The 14,956-nt window shown below is 41.2% G+C and overlaps 1 protein-coding gene across 1 annotated transcript; it reads left to right on the top strand.

The window, feature by feature from the left end:
- The first annotated feature begins 4,766 nt into the window (after positions 1-4,766).
- On the top strand, positions 4,767-8,835 carry LOC127449994 (kelch-like protein 13). Its single transcript, XM_051713669.1, has 4 exons — positions 4,767-6,489; positions 6,665-7,604; positions 7,681-7,851; positions 8,313-8,835. Exons 1-4 carry the CDS (start codon positions 4,767-4,769, stop codon positions 8,833-8,835), a joined length of 3,357 nt encoding a protein of 1,118 aa, XP_051569629.1.
- The last annotated feature ends 6,121 nt before the right edge of the window (positions 8,836-14,956 follow it).

Raw genomic sequence — 14,956 nt, 5'->3', positions numbered from 1 at the left:
AGCCGAAAACTTGTTTTTCAGCTTCTCAGAGTATCTTCTTTTAGCCACTCTGATACCCTTATTCAGTGTGTTCCGGGCCTGATTGTACAAGACTTTATCCCCAACTCTGTAAGCATCCTCTTTGGCCTGACGAAGCTGCCTGAGTTCCGCTGTAAACCATGGTTTGTCGTTGTTAAATGTTAAATAAGTCCTAGTAGAAATGCACATATCCTCACAAAAACTGATATATGATGTAACAGTATCTGTGAGCTCGTCCAGATTGGTGTCTGCAGCCTCAAAAACACTCCAATCAGTGCAGTCAAAGCAGGCTTGTAGTTCCAGCTCTGCTTCGTTGGTCCATCTCTTTACAGTCCTTAATACAGGCTTAGCAGATTTTAATTTCTGTCTGTAGGTTGTAAGAAGATGAACCAGACATTGATTAGATAGTCCCAAAGCTGCTCTAGGGACAGAGCGATATGCATCCTTTATTGTTGTGTAGCAATGATCCAGTATATTTCTGTCTCTGGTTGGGCATGTAATGTGCTGTTTGTATTTGGGCAGTTCGCTTGTGAGGTTTGTTTTGTTAAAATCCCCAAGAATAATAATAACTGAGTCCGGGTATTGTTGTTCTGTGTCTGTGATTTGATCAGCCAGCTGTTGCAGCGCGGCATTCAAACACGCATTTGGCGCGATATACACACTCACCAAAATAAACGAGGAAAACTCCCGCGGCAAGTAGAAAGGCTTACAGTTAATAAAGAGTGCTTCCAAATTAGGACAGCACATCTTCTTTAACGTTGTTACATCTGTACACCAACTTTCATTGATGTAAAAGCATGTTCCACCGCCTCTCGTTTTCCACGTTAACTCCACGATGTGGTCCGCTTTGAACAGCTGAAAGCCCGGCAGATGTAACGCGCTGTCCGGAATGGCTTCACTCAGCCTGGTTTCTGTGAAGCACACGACAGCAGAGTTTGAAAAGTCCTTGTTTGTGCGGGTGAGGAGATGTAGTTTGTCCATTTGTTAGGGAGAGAGCGGAGATTTGCTAGATGAATGCTCGGCAGCGTTGTTCGAAAGCCCCGCCGACGGAGTTTGACCAGCGCGCCTGCTCGTCTCCCTCGCCTGCATCTCATAGCGCGTTTAAACAACACAGCCGCGCCTCTGACTAAAATGTCAAACAAAACGTCAGAATATTCAAAATCCGGGAAAAGATTGACTGGTGTATGCTGTCAAATGTTCAGCAGTTCGTATCTGGTAAATCTCTTCCTGTCTTTTCTATCTATCTATCTATCTGTCTGTCTATCTATCTTTCTGTCTGTCTTTTCTCTCTATCTATCTCTCTGTCTGTCATCTATCTATCTGTCACTTCCTGTCTGTCTGTCTGTCTGTCTGTCTATCTATCTGTCTGTCTATCTATCTATCTATCTATTCCTGTCTTTTCTATCTGTCACTTCCTGTCTGTCTGTCTGTCTGTCTGTCTGTCTGTCTGTCTGTCTGTCTATCTATCTATCTGTATGTCTGTCTTTTCTATCTATCTGTCTGTCTATTTATCTATCTATCTATCTGTTTGTCTGTCTGTCTGTCTGTTTGCACTGAAAAACATTGGAAAATATGTAGAGACTCCAAGTATAGCATAGAAAACCTCGGTACAGACTATTTCCCCCCAAACATAACTAAGTAAACAAAGTTGAATATAAAAGTTCTTCTCATGAATATCTCCTTTACTTACTCCTATTTACCTCAAATGAAACTCTGAATATCTTTAAAATGATTTGATGTCACTAGTCTAGCAAAGCAAATCCAGTGATTACTTCATCCTCAAAGCCACTTGTTGCATAAACCTGGAATCTTGTGACGGTTTCCAGGCAGACTAATAAACATTTCTTTGTGCTTTTACTCACAAAAGGTCCATCAAACTAGCCAGTCAGATTGCAATTTTGTGTGCAATATGCATCAGACAGTTAGTGCATGGGCTGTAGAAACTAGAAAGTGACAAACATTAATCAGAATTGATCCGAAGCACACCCTCAGAGTGAACAAAACTTTTTACTCTATTGTACATGACCATGTCTGTATTGATGTCAGACAGATGTCTGTCTGTCTTTTCTATCTATCTAAGAATTGAATTGTCTCAAGAATTGTGATTTGTAACAGAATCTATTTTTTTATGTAACAAAATATGTAATTTTATTTACAAAAGTCTTAAAAAGAAAACATCCTTCACATTTTCATTGTCATATGTAATTTTAATCAAAATCACTTAAAAACAACAACAACAACAACAACAACCTTCAAGTCTATAAATGGCTTGTTTCCATCTTCCCTGACTTGACCCAGATAGCATTCCCGAGCTGTGGAGGAGAAATATGATTCCACTGACACAATCAGAATCTAATGGCCCTTGCCATCACATGCTCCCTTGCACCCTCTCCAAATTTTTTTATGGCTCAAAACCGAGCTAGGACACTGAGCTACAGTCAAGGTCAGGACAGGGCCTCATTGCTGAACCCAGAGCTTTTTTATAGTTTTGTATGTGATGTCAGTGTTAGAAACTGTGAAATGATTACTGGTCCAGGATCACTGCATAAGGCCATTTTCAAGGGTAAAACAGATGTGTATTTAAATAGTGTGACCATGCGTCCTCTTTTTTCTGGACATGTCCTCTTTTGTGGACCAGAAAAAAGTGTTCAGCCAGTTTTTCGAAATTGGCTAAAAATGTCTGGGATTTGGCTTTGACTGATGTGCTCTCGACAGTTTGGACTAGTGTACATTCTGTGTATACATTTTGCGCATCAATTTGCACGTTTAAGTGTCCTTGTGTGATTATTCTGGCTCAGAACGGCAGAGCGTGCACTCTTTCAAATAACTTTTTTACACTACCTGTGTCCGAAACCGCTTACTGTCACAGTATGTACTGTATTTGATTAAGGACGCACTTATTCTTTAGGTATGAATGTGAGTAGTATGAATAGATATTGGGCACACTTCACCCGGGAAAAGTGTCCAGTCTATCTGCCCTTCAAAATCTCACCGGAAATAGTAGGACATCCAGGTATGTTTTTGGCATACTATATAGTTGGGAAGAATGGATGTTCGGATGCAGCAACACTCTCTCTTGCTCGCCCACCCACTCTCTGCGCACATGCTTTATGTGTGTGGCAAGAGAAATTTGTACATTCCCCAACTATGAGAAATATTAAATAAGACACCTTTTTCAACAGATTCATGCTTACTACACACTGTCATTTTTAAATGCAAGTTAAGCTCAATCGACAGAATTTGTGGCATAATATTGATTACCCTCATTTTCTTTAAAAAAAGCAAATATCTGTGTTACAGTGAGGACCTCACAAAGGAAGTCAATGGGGGACAATCTGTGAATGTTAAAATACTCTGTTTCAAAAGTATAGACAAGACATAAAGGATATGTGTGTAAACATGATTTTAGTGTGATAAAATCACTTACTATCCTTTTCTGTGTAAAGTTAGAGCCAATTTTACAACTTCATTCCATGATGATGTAATGTTAGCAAACCCTAAAATGACTGTAAAAATACAATAAACAAGAGGGTCAGGCCATGTGATGGAAGAAACAAGCCAGAAGATCTGATAAGCGTGAAATGTAGTAGTACAAATACAGTAGGAATTTTTTTCTTTTTTTATTGCATCTAATCTGTTTTTAGTTTATATCGTAGTATTTTATTTTATGGCCATTATTAAATGTATTAATGTTAATATTCATTAAATGTATTAAATAATGACACAGCAGTCCCCACAAGCAATTGCACAGAAAAACATTGGAAAATATACAAGTACTGCATAGAAAACCTCGGTACAGACTATTTTCCCCCAAACATAACTAAGTAAAAAAAAGTTCTGCTCATGAATATCTGTTTACATGCTCCTATTTACCTCAAATAAAACTCTGAATATCTTTAAAATGATTTGATGTCACTAACCTAGCAAATCCAGTGATTACTTCATCCTCAAAACCACTTGTTTCATCAACCTGGAATCTTGTGATGGTTTCCAGGCAGACTAATAAAGATTTCTTTGTGCTGTTACTCACGAAAGGTCCATCAAACTAGCCAGTCAGATTGCAATTTTGTGCGCAATATGCATCAGACAGTTAGTGCATGGACTGTAGAAACTAGAAAGGGACAAACATTAATCAGAATTGATCCGAAGCACACACTCAAGGTGAACAAAACTTTTTACACTATTGTACATGACCATGTCTTTATTGATGCATTAAATGTAATTATTTATTTAAAAGGCACTTATAAAAGGAAAAAGTTTAATAAACACCACTGGACACACATAAAATATTCAGAATGGTTGGACCAAAAGCAGCCAGTAATTCATAGATGGCTAGGGGATGTGATCTTATTAGATGCTAGCGGTAAAAATAGCACTGTGTTTAGTGTGAGCTCAGATAAACTCATGATACACTCATCTAATCTCAGAGAGGACTACAGGAGTGCAAGATCTGAAATATCAACGGAAGAGTGAGAGTCAACAGTCAAGCAGTCTAAATTGGCATTTGCAGCAGATTTGGGGGAATTTGACCTGTTTTTTAACAGAAGATATAGTTTTTTTATTTTTTGTTTTTGAAGGAAGTGCTTTGAAGAATTGCTCTTCTTTAAAAGCTAAAGGAACAAAGAGTATTTATGGCAGTAGCTCAACCATGTCTTCGGAGAGAGTGGAGAACTTCATGGAGAACAGTGAGAGAGAATGAAGCAAAAACAAAAAGAGAAAACACAAGTGGTGAACAAGGATGGATGGAAATGAGTGAAGAAGAGGAGGTACAGGAGAACCTGGTGGGAGATGACAACAGGGCAGATAAAGAGGGTCCAAAGGAGCTGCAAGAAAGTATACAAGAAAGTGAGAAGGCTGATGATGAAGAAGAAGAATGTGGTGACAGTTTTCATGTTACATCTACAAACAGTGGCAGCTTAGTTCCCATGTGTACTAGTAATGATAAATCCATTGATGAAGATAGCTCCAGTAAATATGACAACAACAATGTAGATGGCGAAGAATATAGTGATAGTTGTCCTATATCTGCAAATAGTGACAATTTAGTTGCTGTGCTTACAAATAATGATAAAAGTAGTGACGAAGATGATGATAAATATGACGACAGCAGTGATAATGATAATAAAAATACTACTAATGTCCCTATTAAATCTGCAAACACTGACAGTTTAGTTGTTGTGCGTACAAATAATGATAAACACAGTGATGAAGAGGAAGCCAAAAAACATAACAACAAAGATGATGATGATGATGATTTAGATGAAGAACATAGTGATAGTTGTCCTGTTAAATCTTCCAACAGTGATGGTTTAGTTGCTGTGTGTGTCAATAATTATAAAGAAAGTGATGAAGATGATGATGATGATGAATGTAGGGGTAGTTTACCTGTTATGTCTGTGAGTAGTGACAGTTTAGTTGCTATGTTTACAAATAATGATAAAGCCAGTGATGAAGAGGAAGCCGAAAAACATGACAACAACAAAGATGATGATGATTTAGATGAAGAACATCCTGTTAAATCTGCCAACAGTGATGGTTTAGTTGCTGTGTGTGTCAATAATTATAAAGCAAGTGATGAAGATGATGCAAATAGATATGACAGCAGCAACGATGATGAAGAACAAAGCAATCATTTTCCTGTTACGTCTGCAAACAGTGACCATTTAGTTGCTGTATTAACAAATAATAATACAGCAGGTGATGAAGGTGATGATGATAACAACGATGATGACATTTGCGGTTCTGAAGTTGATCCTGAGAATGACTTCAACAGTTTAACACTAGAAGAGCAACAGATGACTGACTGCAGCTATGAGCAGGGGTTGATAAATCAAAAGTTAGAGGAGGGCAGTGATGAAGAGGAGGAAGATGATGATGAAGATGAATGTGGTGAAAATTGCAGTTACTTTGAAGATTCTGTTGATGAAGAGTGTGACATGCGGCCCAAGAAGATATACTCTGATCAAGCCTACCCAAGTTTGGTCTTTCAGGCTCTCAAGGAGATGATGCTCTGCTCTGTCCTCACTGACCTTACCCTGAGCACAGAGGATGGGGATACATTCCAGGGTCATTCTATTGTCCTGGCCGCAGTCAGTTCTCTCATTGAGCAGAGGCTCAGGAAGAAGTCCAGAGAAGACAGTGTAATCTATGTTTGTATGGGTCCTGAGGTGCATGGTGTGGGGCTGGCTGCAGTGGTGGAGTTTGCCTATACTGGGGCCATCACCACAATGAATGAGTACAACATGGCACAGATTCAGACTGCAGCTGTCAGCCTGGGAGCTCCAAGAATTCTGGAACTCTGCAAAGAGGAGGAACAGAGAGAAAAACAAAAAGCAGGAATAATAAAAGAGGACAAAGAAAGGGTTTCTGCTGATGAGCAGATGAATGTGACACTGCAGTATTTAAGACAACTGTGGGCAGAGCAAGTGGGATGTGATATAGAGCTAGAAGCAGAAGGAAGAGTTTTTCATGGTAAGGTAACATCAAACAAAGGCTTGAGTTTCCTATACCCAGACATGATGTTGCATTCATACAGATAGAGATGTAACATTCTTTGGATAAAAGACAAAATTACATACAGTATTAATTTGTTGTCCTCTACATTTGTGAAATTGCTCATAATCTTATGTTTTTGTCATTATCTAAGCTCATAGGGTGCTCTTGGTGGCTTGCTGTGACTACTTTAGAGGCATGTTTTCCAGCGGTATGAGGGAGAGCCAGCAAGAATCAGTGTCTCTGCTGTTAGTTAGGGCAGCTGAGTTTGAGGCCCTTCTCCACTGCGCCTACAGTGGGGTTCTTGCACTTGGATGGAGCTGCATTTTTGAACTCACCTGCACATCTCTCCAATTACAGTTTCAGTTTGCCCTATCGCTCTGCCTTATTTTTCTGCAGAAGGAAATGGATGCTTACAGCTGCCTAGATGTAGCATCTTTTGCAGAGGCCTATGGGATGACCAACTTACTTGCACTTGCTGAAGATTTTGTCTCAAGGCATTTTCAAGAAGTGTCACTTACTCCAAAGTTCCAAGATCTTCCTAAAGAGAAATTAAAGAAGTACCTGCAAAGTGATTCCCTCTGCGTTCCCTCAGAGTTACCTGTGTTCAAAGCAGTTATGTCTTGGATTGAAGCCTTTCCCAGACAGCGTGTGAAACTTGCCAAGGAGCTGATGGAAACAATACAGTTTCCCCTCATGACTTTTAAGGAATTCAAAGAAGTCAAGTCCATAACATCTTGGCCAAAAACTTGTTCCAAAAACCTATATGAGTCTCTCCTAGAGCAGTTCTGCTCCAATTCCTCAGATGTCCAACATAACTTCAGGGCCTACCTGCCAAAAGACACTTTAGTACTTGTTGGGGGTGAGAGAATCACTGCAAATTTTGAAAAACATAAACCCTGCACAGAAATGTGGTTTAGCAATTCTTTTCAGAACCATGTTGGGCTAGTGAAGAAAGTAGAGTGGAGAATGTTGGGAAATTTGCCTGAGAATCCAAGATTCAGTCACGGAGTAGGGGTAATGAAGGGGAAGATGTACGTAGTTGGTGGACGGCATTACTATGGCAAAGCTGATACCATGAAATGTGCCTACAGGTAAAATATAACATAAGTTTTCTCTCTTGGCTTTCTGGTTTCCACATATTATAACCTCCTGTTCCATTTTTGATAGGTATGATCCTATCCAGAACTCTTGGCAAAGATTGGCTGATATGCATGAGAGAAGAGGAAGTGTGACTCTGGTTGTCCTGAATGAAAAAATATATGCCATTGGTGGAGAGAGAGACTCAGAGGTCAGTATGGAGACTGTCGAGGTCTACTGTCCCAACACAAATTCTTGGAGGTAAGTATAGCGCAGTAAATAAATGAATGGAATCTTTGTTGTTATTGCTCATTTCTAGATTTAGCCTAGAAGGCATATTCCAACATCCTTTGTTGGTCCTTGAACAATACTCCTTTCAATCCTATCCTTAACCTACTTGTAAGATTGTTCAAGTCCTTAACCCCAGTCCTATAAATCATATAATATCCCTAATACCGGATTGGTTGATATTGTACAAGGACCAACACATCTGTAAATCCAAAAACATGGGGTAGTTGGCAAAAAAACATTGACCTTTAAGTCAGAAAAAAAAAATACAAAAATCATATAACACACAGCAAATGTAATGTCAAAGTGCTATGCAAGTCAAATTGTCTCAAAATACCTTGCTTGTGGAAAAGCATTTTCAAGACTGCTCAAGGATTAGTGGTAAACATGGTCCACCATTTAAAGCCTTTCTTTGCAATTTTCCCCTTCTCCAGGTTTGTCTGCCCATTAGACCAACCTCTGTGTTTTCACGCAGCTAGTGTATGGAAGGGAGCAATCTTCATATCTGGAGGCTTGAACAGCCAGTGCCAATGCCTGTTGTCCATGATTCTTTACCACCCAGAGAAAGGATCCACCTACCTGGCTGAGATGAACCATAACAGAGCCCAGCACTGCATGGAGACCCTGGGAGACCATCTGTATGTGGCTGGAGGGGTCTCATGTGGTGCCGGTGGCCACTGGATAGATCAATTAGCCTGTGAGGTGTATGACCCTATGGCTAACTCCTGGAGTGCTATTATGTCATTACCAATGCCTCATGTAGGGTCAGCATCAGTGGTCTTAGAAGGGAAGGTCTATGTAATCGGAGGGTACTGCCAAGAGTACTACAGAGATACCAAATCAGTTCATCGATACGATCCTGCAACAGAACGCTGGGAGAACATGGGTGTGACACCAGGCCCAAACATATACATAGCTGCATGTGTGCTGCATGTACCTTCTCACCTTAGACAGTAAGGGCTGCCTGCCAAGAGATGCAATGTAAAGATCATGTATAAAAGGGTGTTTACTAGAACATTTGGTAATACAGTATTTGTATTACATGCATGGACTTCTCATTTGTTTGTGACTCAAAGAAAAAAAAATTACAATTATGTCACATTTATGCTCACTGAGCACTTTATTAAGAACCCCTGTACACCTACGTATTCATGCAATTATCTAATCAGCCAATCATGTGGCAGCAGTGCAATGCATAAAATTATGCAGATACGGGTCAGGAGCTTCAGTTAATGTTCACATCAACCATCAGAATGGGGAAAAAATATGATCTCAGTGATTTCGACCGTTGCATGATTGTTGGTGCCAAACGGGCTGGTTTGAATATTTCTGTAACTGCTGATCTCCTGGGATTTTCACACACAACAGTCTCTAGAGTTTACTCAGAATGGTGGCAAAAAACAAAACAAACAAACAAAACAAAAAAAAAAACATCCAGTGAGCGGCAGTTATGCAGATGGAAACACCTTGTTGATGAGAGAGGTCAATGGAGAATGGACAGACTGGTTCAAGCTGACAGAAAGGCTCCGGTAACTCAGATAACCACTCTGTATAATTGTAGTGAGAAGAATAGCAACTCAGAAATGGGCTACAACAGCAGAAGACCATGTCAGGCACTTTATTAGGACCATAGTGTTCCTAATAAAGTTCTCAGTGAGTGTATGTTACACTTTACACATGCAATGATACTTTCCTGGAAATGTTTAATTGGCATCATAAATTACATCTCTCCTACAATATTGTATTAGTCACTAGTTTTGCTAGATTGACAAACATTTTTGCTGCCTTTTGTCTGATTTTCTTTTTACATTCGTTTTGTAGATTGCTCTTCAAATTATTTAAATATATTAGAAAGTAGTTTCTTTTCACTTTGTGTGCATTTGCCTTTTTAAGACCCATTCATGTACTTATTAGTGCACAGCATTATTTATTATGTGGTGGGGTGACCAAGAGACAGACACAGTGGGTGTGGCATAAAGCCTCGGAGAGGCGTTTGTTGGAAGAAATAATAAAATGAAAATGTCCAAAAGGGAAATAAAAGTGTCCATGTGGAATAGTGTTCAAAATAAAAGGGGATCGGGCATCCTCGTGGTGATAGGGGGCATTGTGTAGGAAGGGGAGTGTCCAAGGGAATGGTCCATAATGTGGCCAAGGTCCAGTGGCCGCGATGCTCTCTGCTCAGTGGTCCGTGGCGCAAGGGGCGGTGGCTTCTTAGCGGTGTGTGAGGGGAAGGACGCCCTGGCATTAATGCCAACTGGCAGGGAAACATGCTCCAATCCCCCGACATTGCATCTAATTCGCGCCGGGGGTCCTGGGGTGCGGGTCCGGTGCATCTAAATCGGCCGGTACCCTCATCACTCTACTCCTGGACATGCAAGGATGCCAGCATGTGCACACAAGTAGATAGAAGCCGACTCCCAGAGGAGAGGCGCGCTCTGCATTTTTATAGCAGGGTTGATGAGGCTCCACTCACATCAGGTGTGCCACATCATCCGCTGCCCAAAAGAGACTAATAAATTTGCACCTCTCCTCATCTTCAGCCCACTCCCGCTGTGAGCCTGGCCGAAGAAAAGCATTTTGATGGACAAACCCAGAAACCCAGTATCCGGGCAGTTTGAATCTACTCAAAAGTGCACTGAGTGTAACAGAATCAGAGGCCCGTTTATGTTCATCTGCTTTAAATTTGCCTTAAATCAGATCATTCTGTTGATGTTAGAGGACAGCCAGCAGGTACATTATGGCTGGCAAATCTAACAGAACGTTTGCAGGGTAGGCAGCTAACACTGACATTGACGTGTACTGAAAACAATCATAAACCATACAGTACATATGTGCTTTACCATGCCCCAAAGAGACAGCTCTCAAGCACTGTGAGTGGCATTGAGCAGATATTTTCTGAGCCAATGGACATGTATGGTTACATACTTAAGTTAAAAGTGGTGTGGGTTCCTTAGACAAAGGTCTGGAGGGTTGTGGCAGGCCACTAAGATCAGCTGAGGTGTGTTTTGAGGAGTATGTGGTCTCCAGGAAAGAGCAATCTCATTTGCTTCCTTTATTGGCCTTTTTGCAAAGGTTTTATATCAAGTTTAGTTGTTCTACTGAGAGTTTACTCATTTTGAGACTGGCCTCAAACATGAACTATTGTGACATTTTTTTTTTAATTTGTGGAAAAAAACACTCTCTTGCTCTATAATTTTTTTGAGAGCAAACACAAATTGAGAATCAATTAAAGGAAATTTGTCATAATAATGACAACGTCAGTCCACAAGCGCTCATGATATGCACCGTACGAACCATGAGGAAAAATGAGCAATGTCAGAAAAGCATTTATGCAGCTTATAATAAGAATAAACACATAATAAAAACAAACAAAGGGTGGCCCCGATAAATAACTTGCTGTTTACACTGCAGAGACAAAACACTTTTACAAACTTCATGTTTGCAAGCGTTCAGCAGCAGATTCCTTATGTCTGGGAGTTAAAGTGTTTGATGACAGACTTTGACATTTCAGATGCTATGTGATGTTAATAATAATATTCTCTGAGCATATTCACATGCACACCTATATTGCTACATAAATCCTATATGAATATATTAGTTGAATGTGTTTTCATCGTAGCTCATGTGCATGCCTAATTATTGAATAAAAAAAATCCATCTCAAACTAGCGTAAAAGTTTTATTAGCATAAACATGCTTACATAATGCATACAAAAACATGTTCTACGTAGTAATTTATCTTTTAGAATGTGTGTACAAGTGTATAAACACACACATGTCCTAAGTCACGGACACACACCTGGACGTTATGGTCCAGTGCCAACCAAATGTGAACCCAGGTCAAAACACACCACAGGTGTCTGAGGGTGACACATTAACAGGACAATTCTTCATTTATACAAAACAGACTTTCACTGTTCACAAAGCTTTAGACAGCAATGCACTTTGAGCTTTGAATTGTTGAAGTTTGAGCAATGAATTGTTGTGCATTGTAGTTAAACCTTTGCAGACACAATGGAGAAATTAAGAGCATGTGTAATATTCTCAGGTATGGCACAATGAACATTGTTTTGATCTCTTATTGATCAAGTGAACACTGAAAGGAAAGTGTATATGGAACTCAAAGTGGCAGTGACTTGAGAGAGTAAAATATCTTGTTGAACTCTGAAGAGTAACATTTTAAATTGTTTTACTTTCTTTTTGCTTTCTTTCAATCAGTTCTTTCCATCATATCAGGTAAGCAGTTTGCTTTATAAGTTCTTTGAATTTAAATTAATCTCCAATTACACTCAAGGTGCATTCAAGGTATACATTTTATCAGTTTGTGTGTTCCCTGGAAATCGAACCCACTATCTTGGTATTGCTAGTACCATGCTCTACCAGTTGAACTACAGAAACCACCAACTTTACAGATCCTTATTGTAAAGGGTTTAAACAATGTTTTCCATGCTTGTTCAATGAACCATAAATGTTTAATGAACATGCACCTGTGGAATGGTCGTTAAGACACTAACAGGTAGGCAATTAAGGTCACAGTTATAAAAACTTAGGACACTAAAGAGACCTTTCTACTGACTCTGAAAAACACCAAAAGAAAGATGCCCAGAGTCCCTGCTCATCTACGTGAACATGCCTTAGGCATGCTGCATGGTGGCACGAGGACTGCAGATGTGGCCAGGGCAATAAATTGCAATGTCTGTACTGTAAGACATGTAGGACAGTGCTACAGGGAGACAGGAAGGACAGCTGATCGTCCTCGCAATGGCAGACCACGTGTAACAACACCTGCACAGGATCGGTACATCCAAATATCACACCTGCAGGACAGGTAAATGATGGCAACAACAACTGCCCAAGTTACACCAGGAAAGCACAATCCCTCCATCAGTGCTCAGACTGTCCACAATAGGCTGAGAGAGGCTGGACTGAGGGCTTGTAGGCCTGTTGTAAGGCAGGTCCTTACCAGACATTACCGGCAACAACATCACCTATGGGCACAAACCCACCTTCGCTGGACCAGACAGGACTGGCAAAAAGTGCTCTTCACTGACGAGTCACAGTTTTGTCTCACCAGGGGTGATGGTCGGACTCGTGTTTATCGTTGAAGGAATGAGCGTTACACAAGGCCTGTAGTCTGGAGCGGGATCGATTTGGAGGTGGAGGATCCGTCATGGTCTGGGGCGGTGTGTCACAGCATCATCGGACTTAGCTTGTTGTCACTGCAGGCAATCTCAATACTGTGCTTTACAGGGAAGACATCCTCCTCCCTCATGTGGTACCCTTCCTGCAGGATCATCCTGACATGACGCTCCAGCATGACAATGTCACCAGCCATACTGCTTGTTCTGTGCGTGATTTCCTGCAAGACAGGAATGTCAGTGTTCTGCCATGCCAGCGAAGAGCCCGCATCTCAATCCCATTGAGCACATCTGGGACCTGTTGGATCGGAGGGTGAGGGCTAGGGCCATTCCCCCCAGAAATGTCCGGGAACTTGCAAGTGCCTTGGTGGAAGAGTGGGGTAACATCTCACAGCAAGAACTGGCAAATCTGGTGCAGTCCATGAGGAGATGCACTGCAGTATTAATGCTGCTGGTGGCCACACCAGATACAGACTGTTACTTTTTATTTTGAGCCCCCCCCTTTGTTCAGGGACACATTATTCAATTTCTGTTAGTCACATGTCTGTGAAACTTGTTCAGTTTATGCCTTAGTTGTTAAATCTTTTTATGCTCATACAAATATTTACACATGTTAAGTTTGCTGAAAATAAAAGCAGTTGAAAGTGAGAGGACATTTCTTTTTTTGCTGAGTTTATATATATGTACACACTGATGAGCCAAGACATTATGACCACTCACAGGTGAAGCGAATAACACTGATCATCTAACAAGGCCACATGTTGAGGTCTGGGTAAATTAGATGGTAACCGAAAAATCAGTTCTCCAAGTCAACGTGTTGAATGCAAGAGAAATGGGCATGAGTAAAGACCTGAACGACTTTGACAAGGGCAAAATTGTTATGGCCAGACGACTGGGTCAGAGCATCTCTGAAACTGCAAGGCTTGTGGGGTGCTCCTGGTCAGCAGTGGTGAGAACCTACCGACAGTGGTCCGAGGAGGAACGAATGACAAACCGGTGACAGGGTGTTGGGCGCCCAAGGCTCATCAATGCACAAGGGCAACAAAGGCTATTCAGTCTGGTCCGAACCAAAACAAGGTATACTGTGGCACAAATTTGAATGATGGTTACGGGAGGAATGTGTCACAACACACAGTGCATCGCACCCTGATGCGTATGGAGCTGTGTAGCTGCAGACCAGTCAGAGTGCCCATGATGACCCCTGTCCACTGTCGAAAGCACCTGCCATGGGCAAGCAAGCATCAGAACTGGACCTTGGAGCAGTGGAAGAAGGTTGCCTGGTCTGATGAGTCCCATTTTCTTTTAAATCACGTGGACGGCCATGTAGGTGTGTGCCGTTTACCTGGGGAAGTGATGGCACCAGGATGCACTGTGGAAAGATGACAAGCCAGTGAAGGGAGTGTGATGCTCTGTGCAATGTTTTGCTGGGAAACCCTGGGTCCGGTCATTCATGTGGACATCAATTTGACATGTGCCACCTACCTAAACATCGTTGCAGGCCAGGTACACCCCTTCATGGCAATGGTATTCCCTGATGGCTGTGGCCTCTTTCAGCAGGATAATGCACACTGCCACACAGCACACATTGTTCAGGAATGGTTTGTGGAACATGAACAAGAGTTTTGTGTTTCAGCTGCTGCTGATGTTTCTCAGTTTCACTTTGTAAATGAATATAGAAGCTGGCACGATGCACAGGGATACTTTCGGGGGAGAAACGCCGACCTGGCCACCACTCATAACCAGGAGGAGATGGTCTCAGCCATGGCCACTATTGACACTAATGTTACACAAGTCTGGATTGGAATAACAGTGAGAGATGGATAATGGTCTTATGAGGAAGACAACTTTTATACCCTAGCACAATGTGAGTTTAGAAATTGGGGCAATGGGGAGCGGAATGATTATAAATCAAAAGAATTCTGTACCATTATGACACAGCAG

Source organism: Myxocyprinus asiaticus, chromosome 2 (assembly GCF_019703515.2).
Source record: "Myxocyprinus asiaticus isolate MX2 ecotype Aquarium Trade chromosome 2, UBuf_Myxa_2, whole genome shotgun sequence".
In the NCBI taxonomy this organism is placed as follows: Eukaryota; Metazoa; Chordata; class Actinopteri; order Cypriniformes; family Catostomidae; genus Myxocyprinus; species Myxocyprinus asiaticus.
This window is presented reverse-complemented; position numbering and strand designations above follow the sequence as displayed.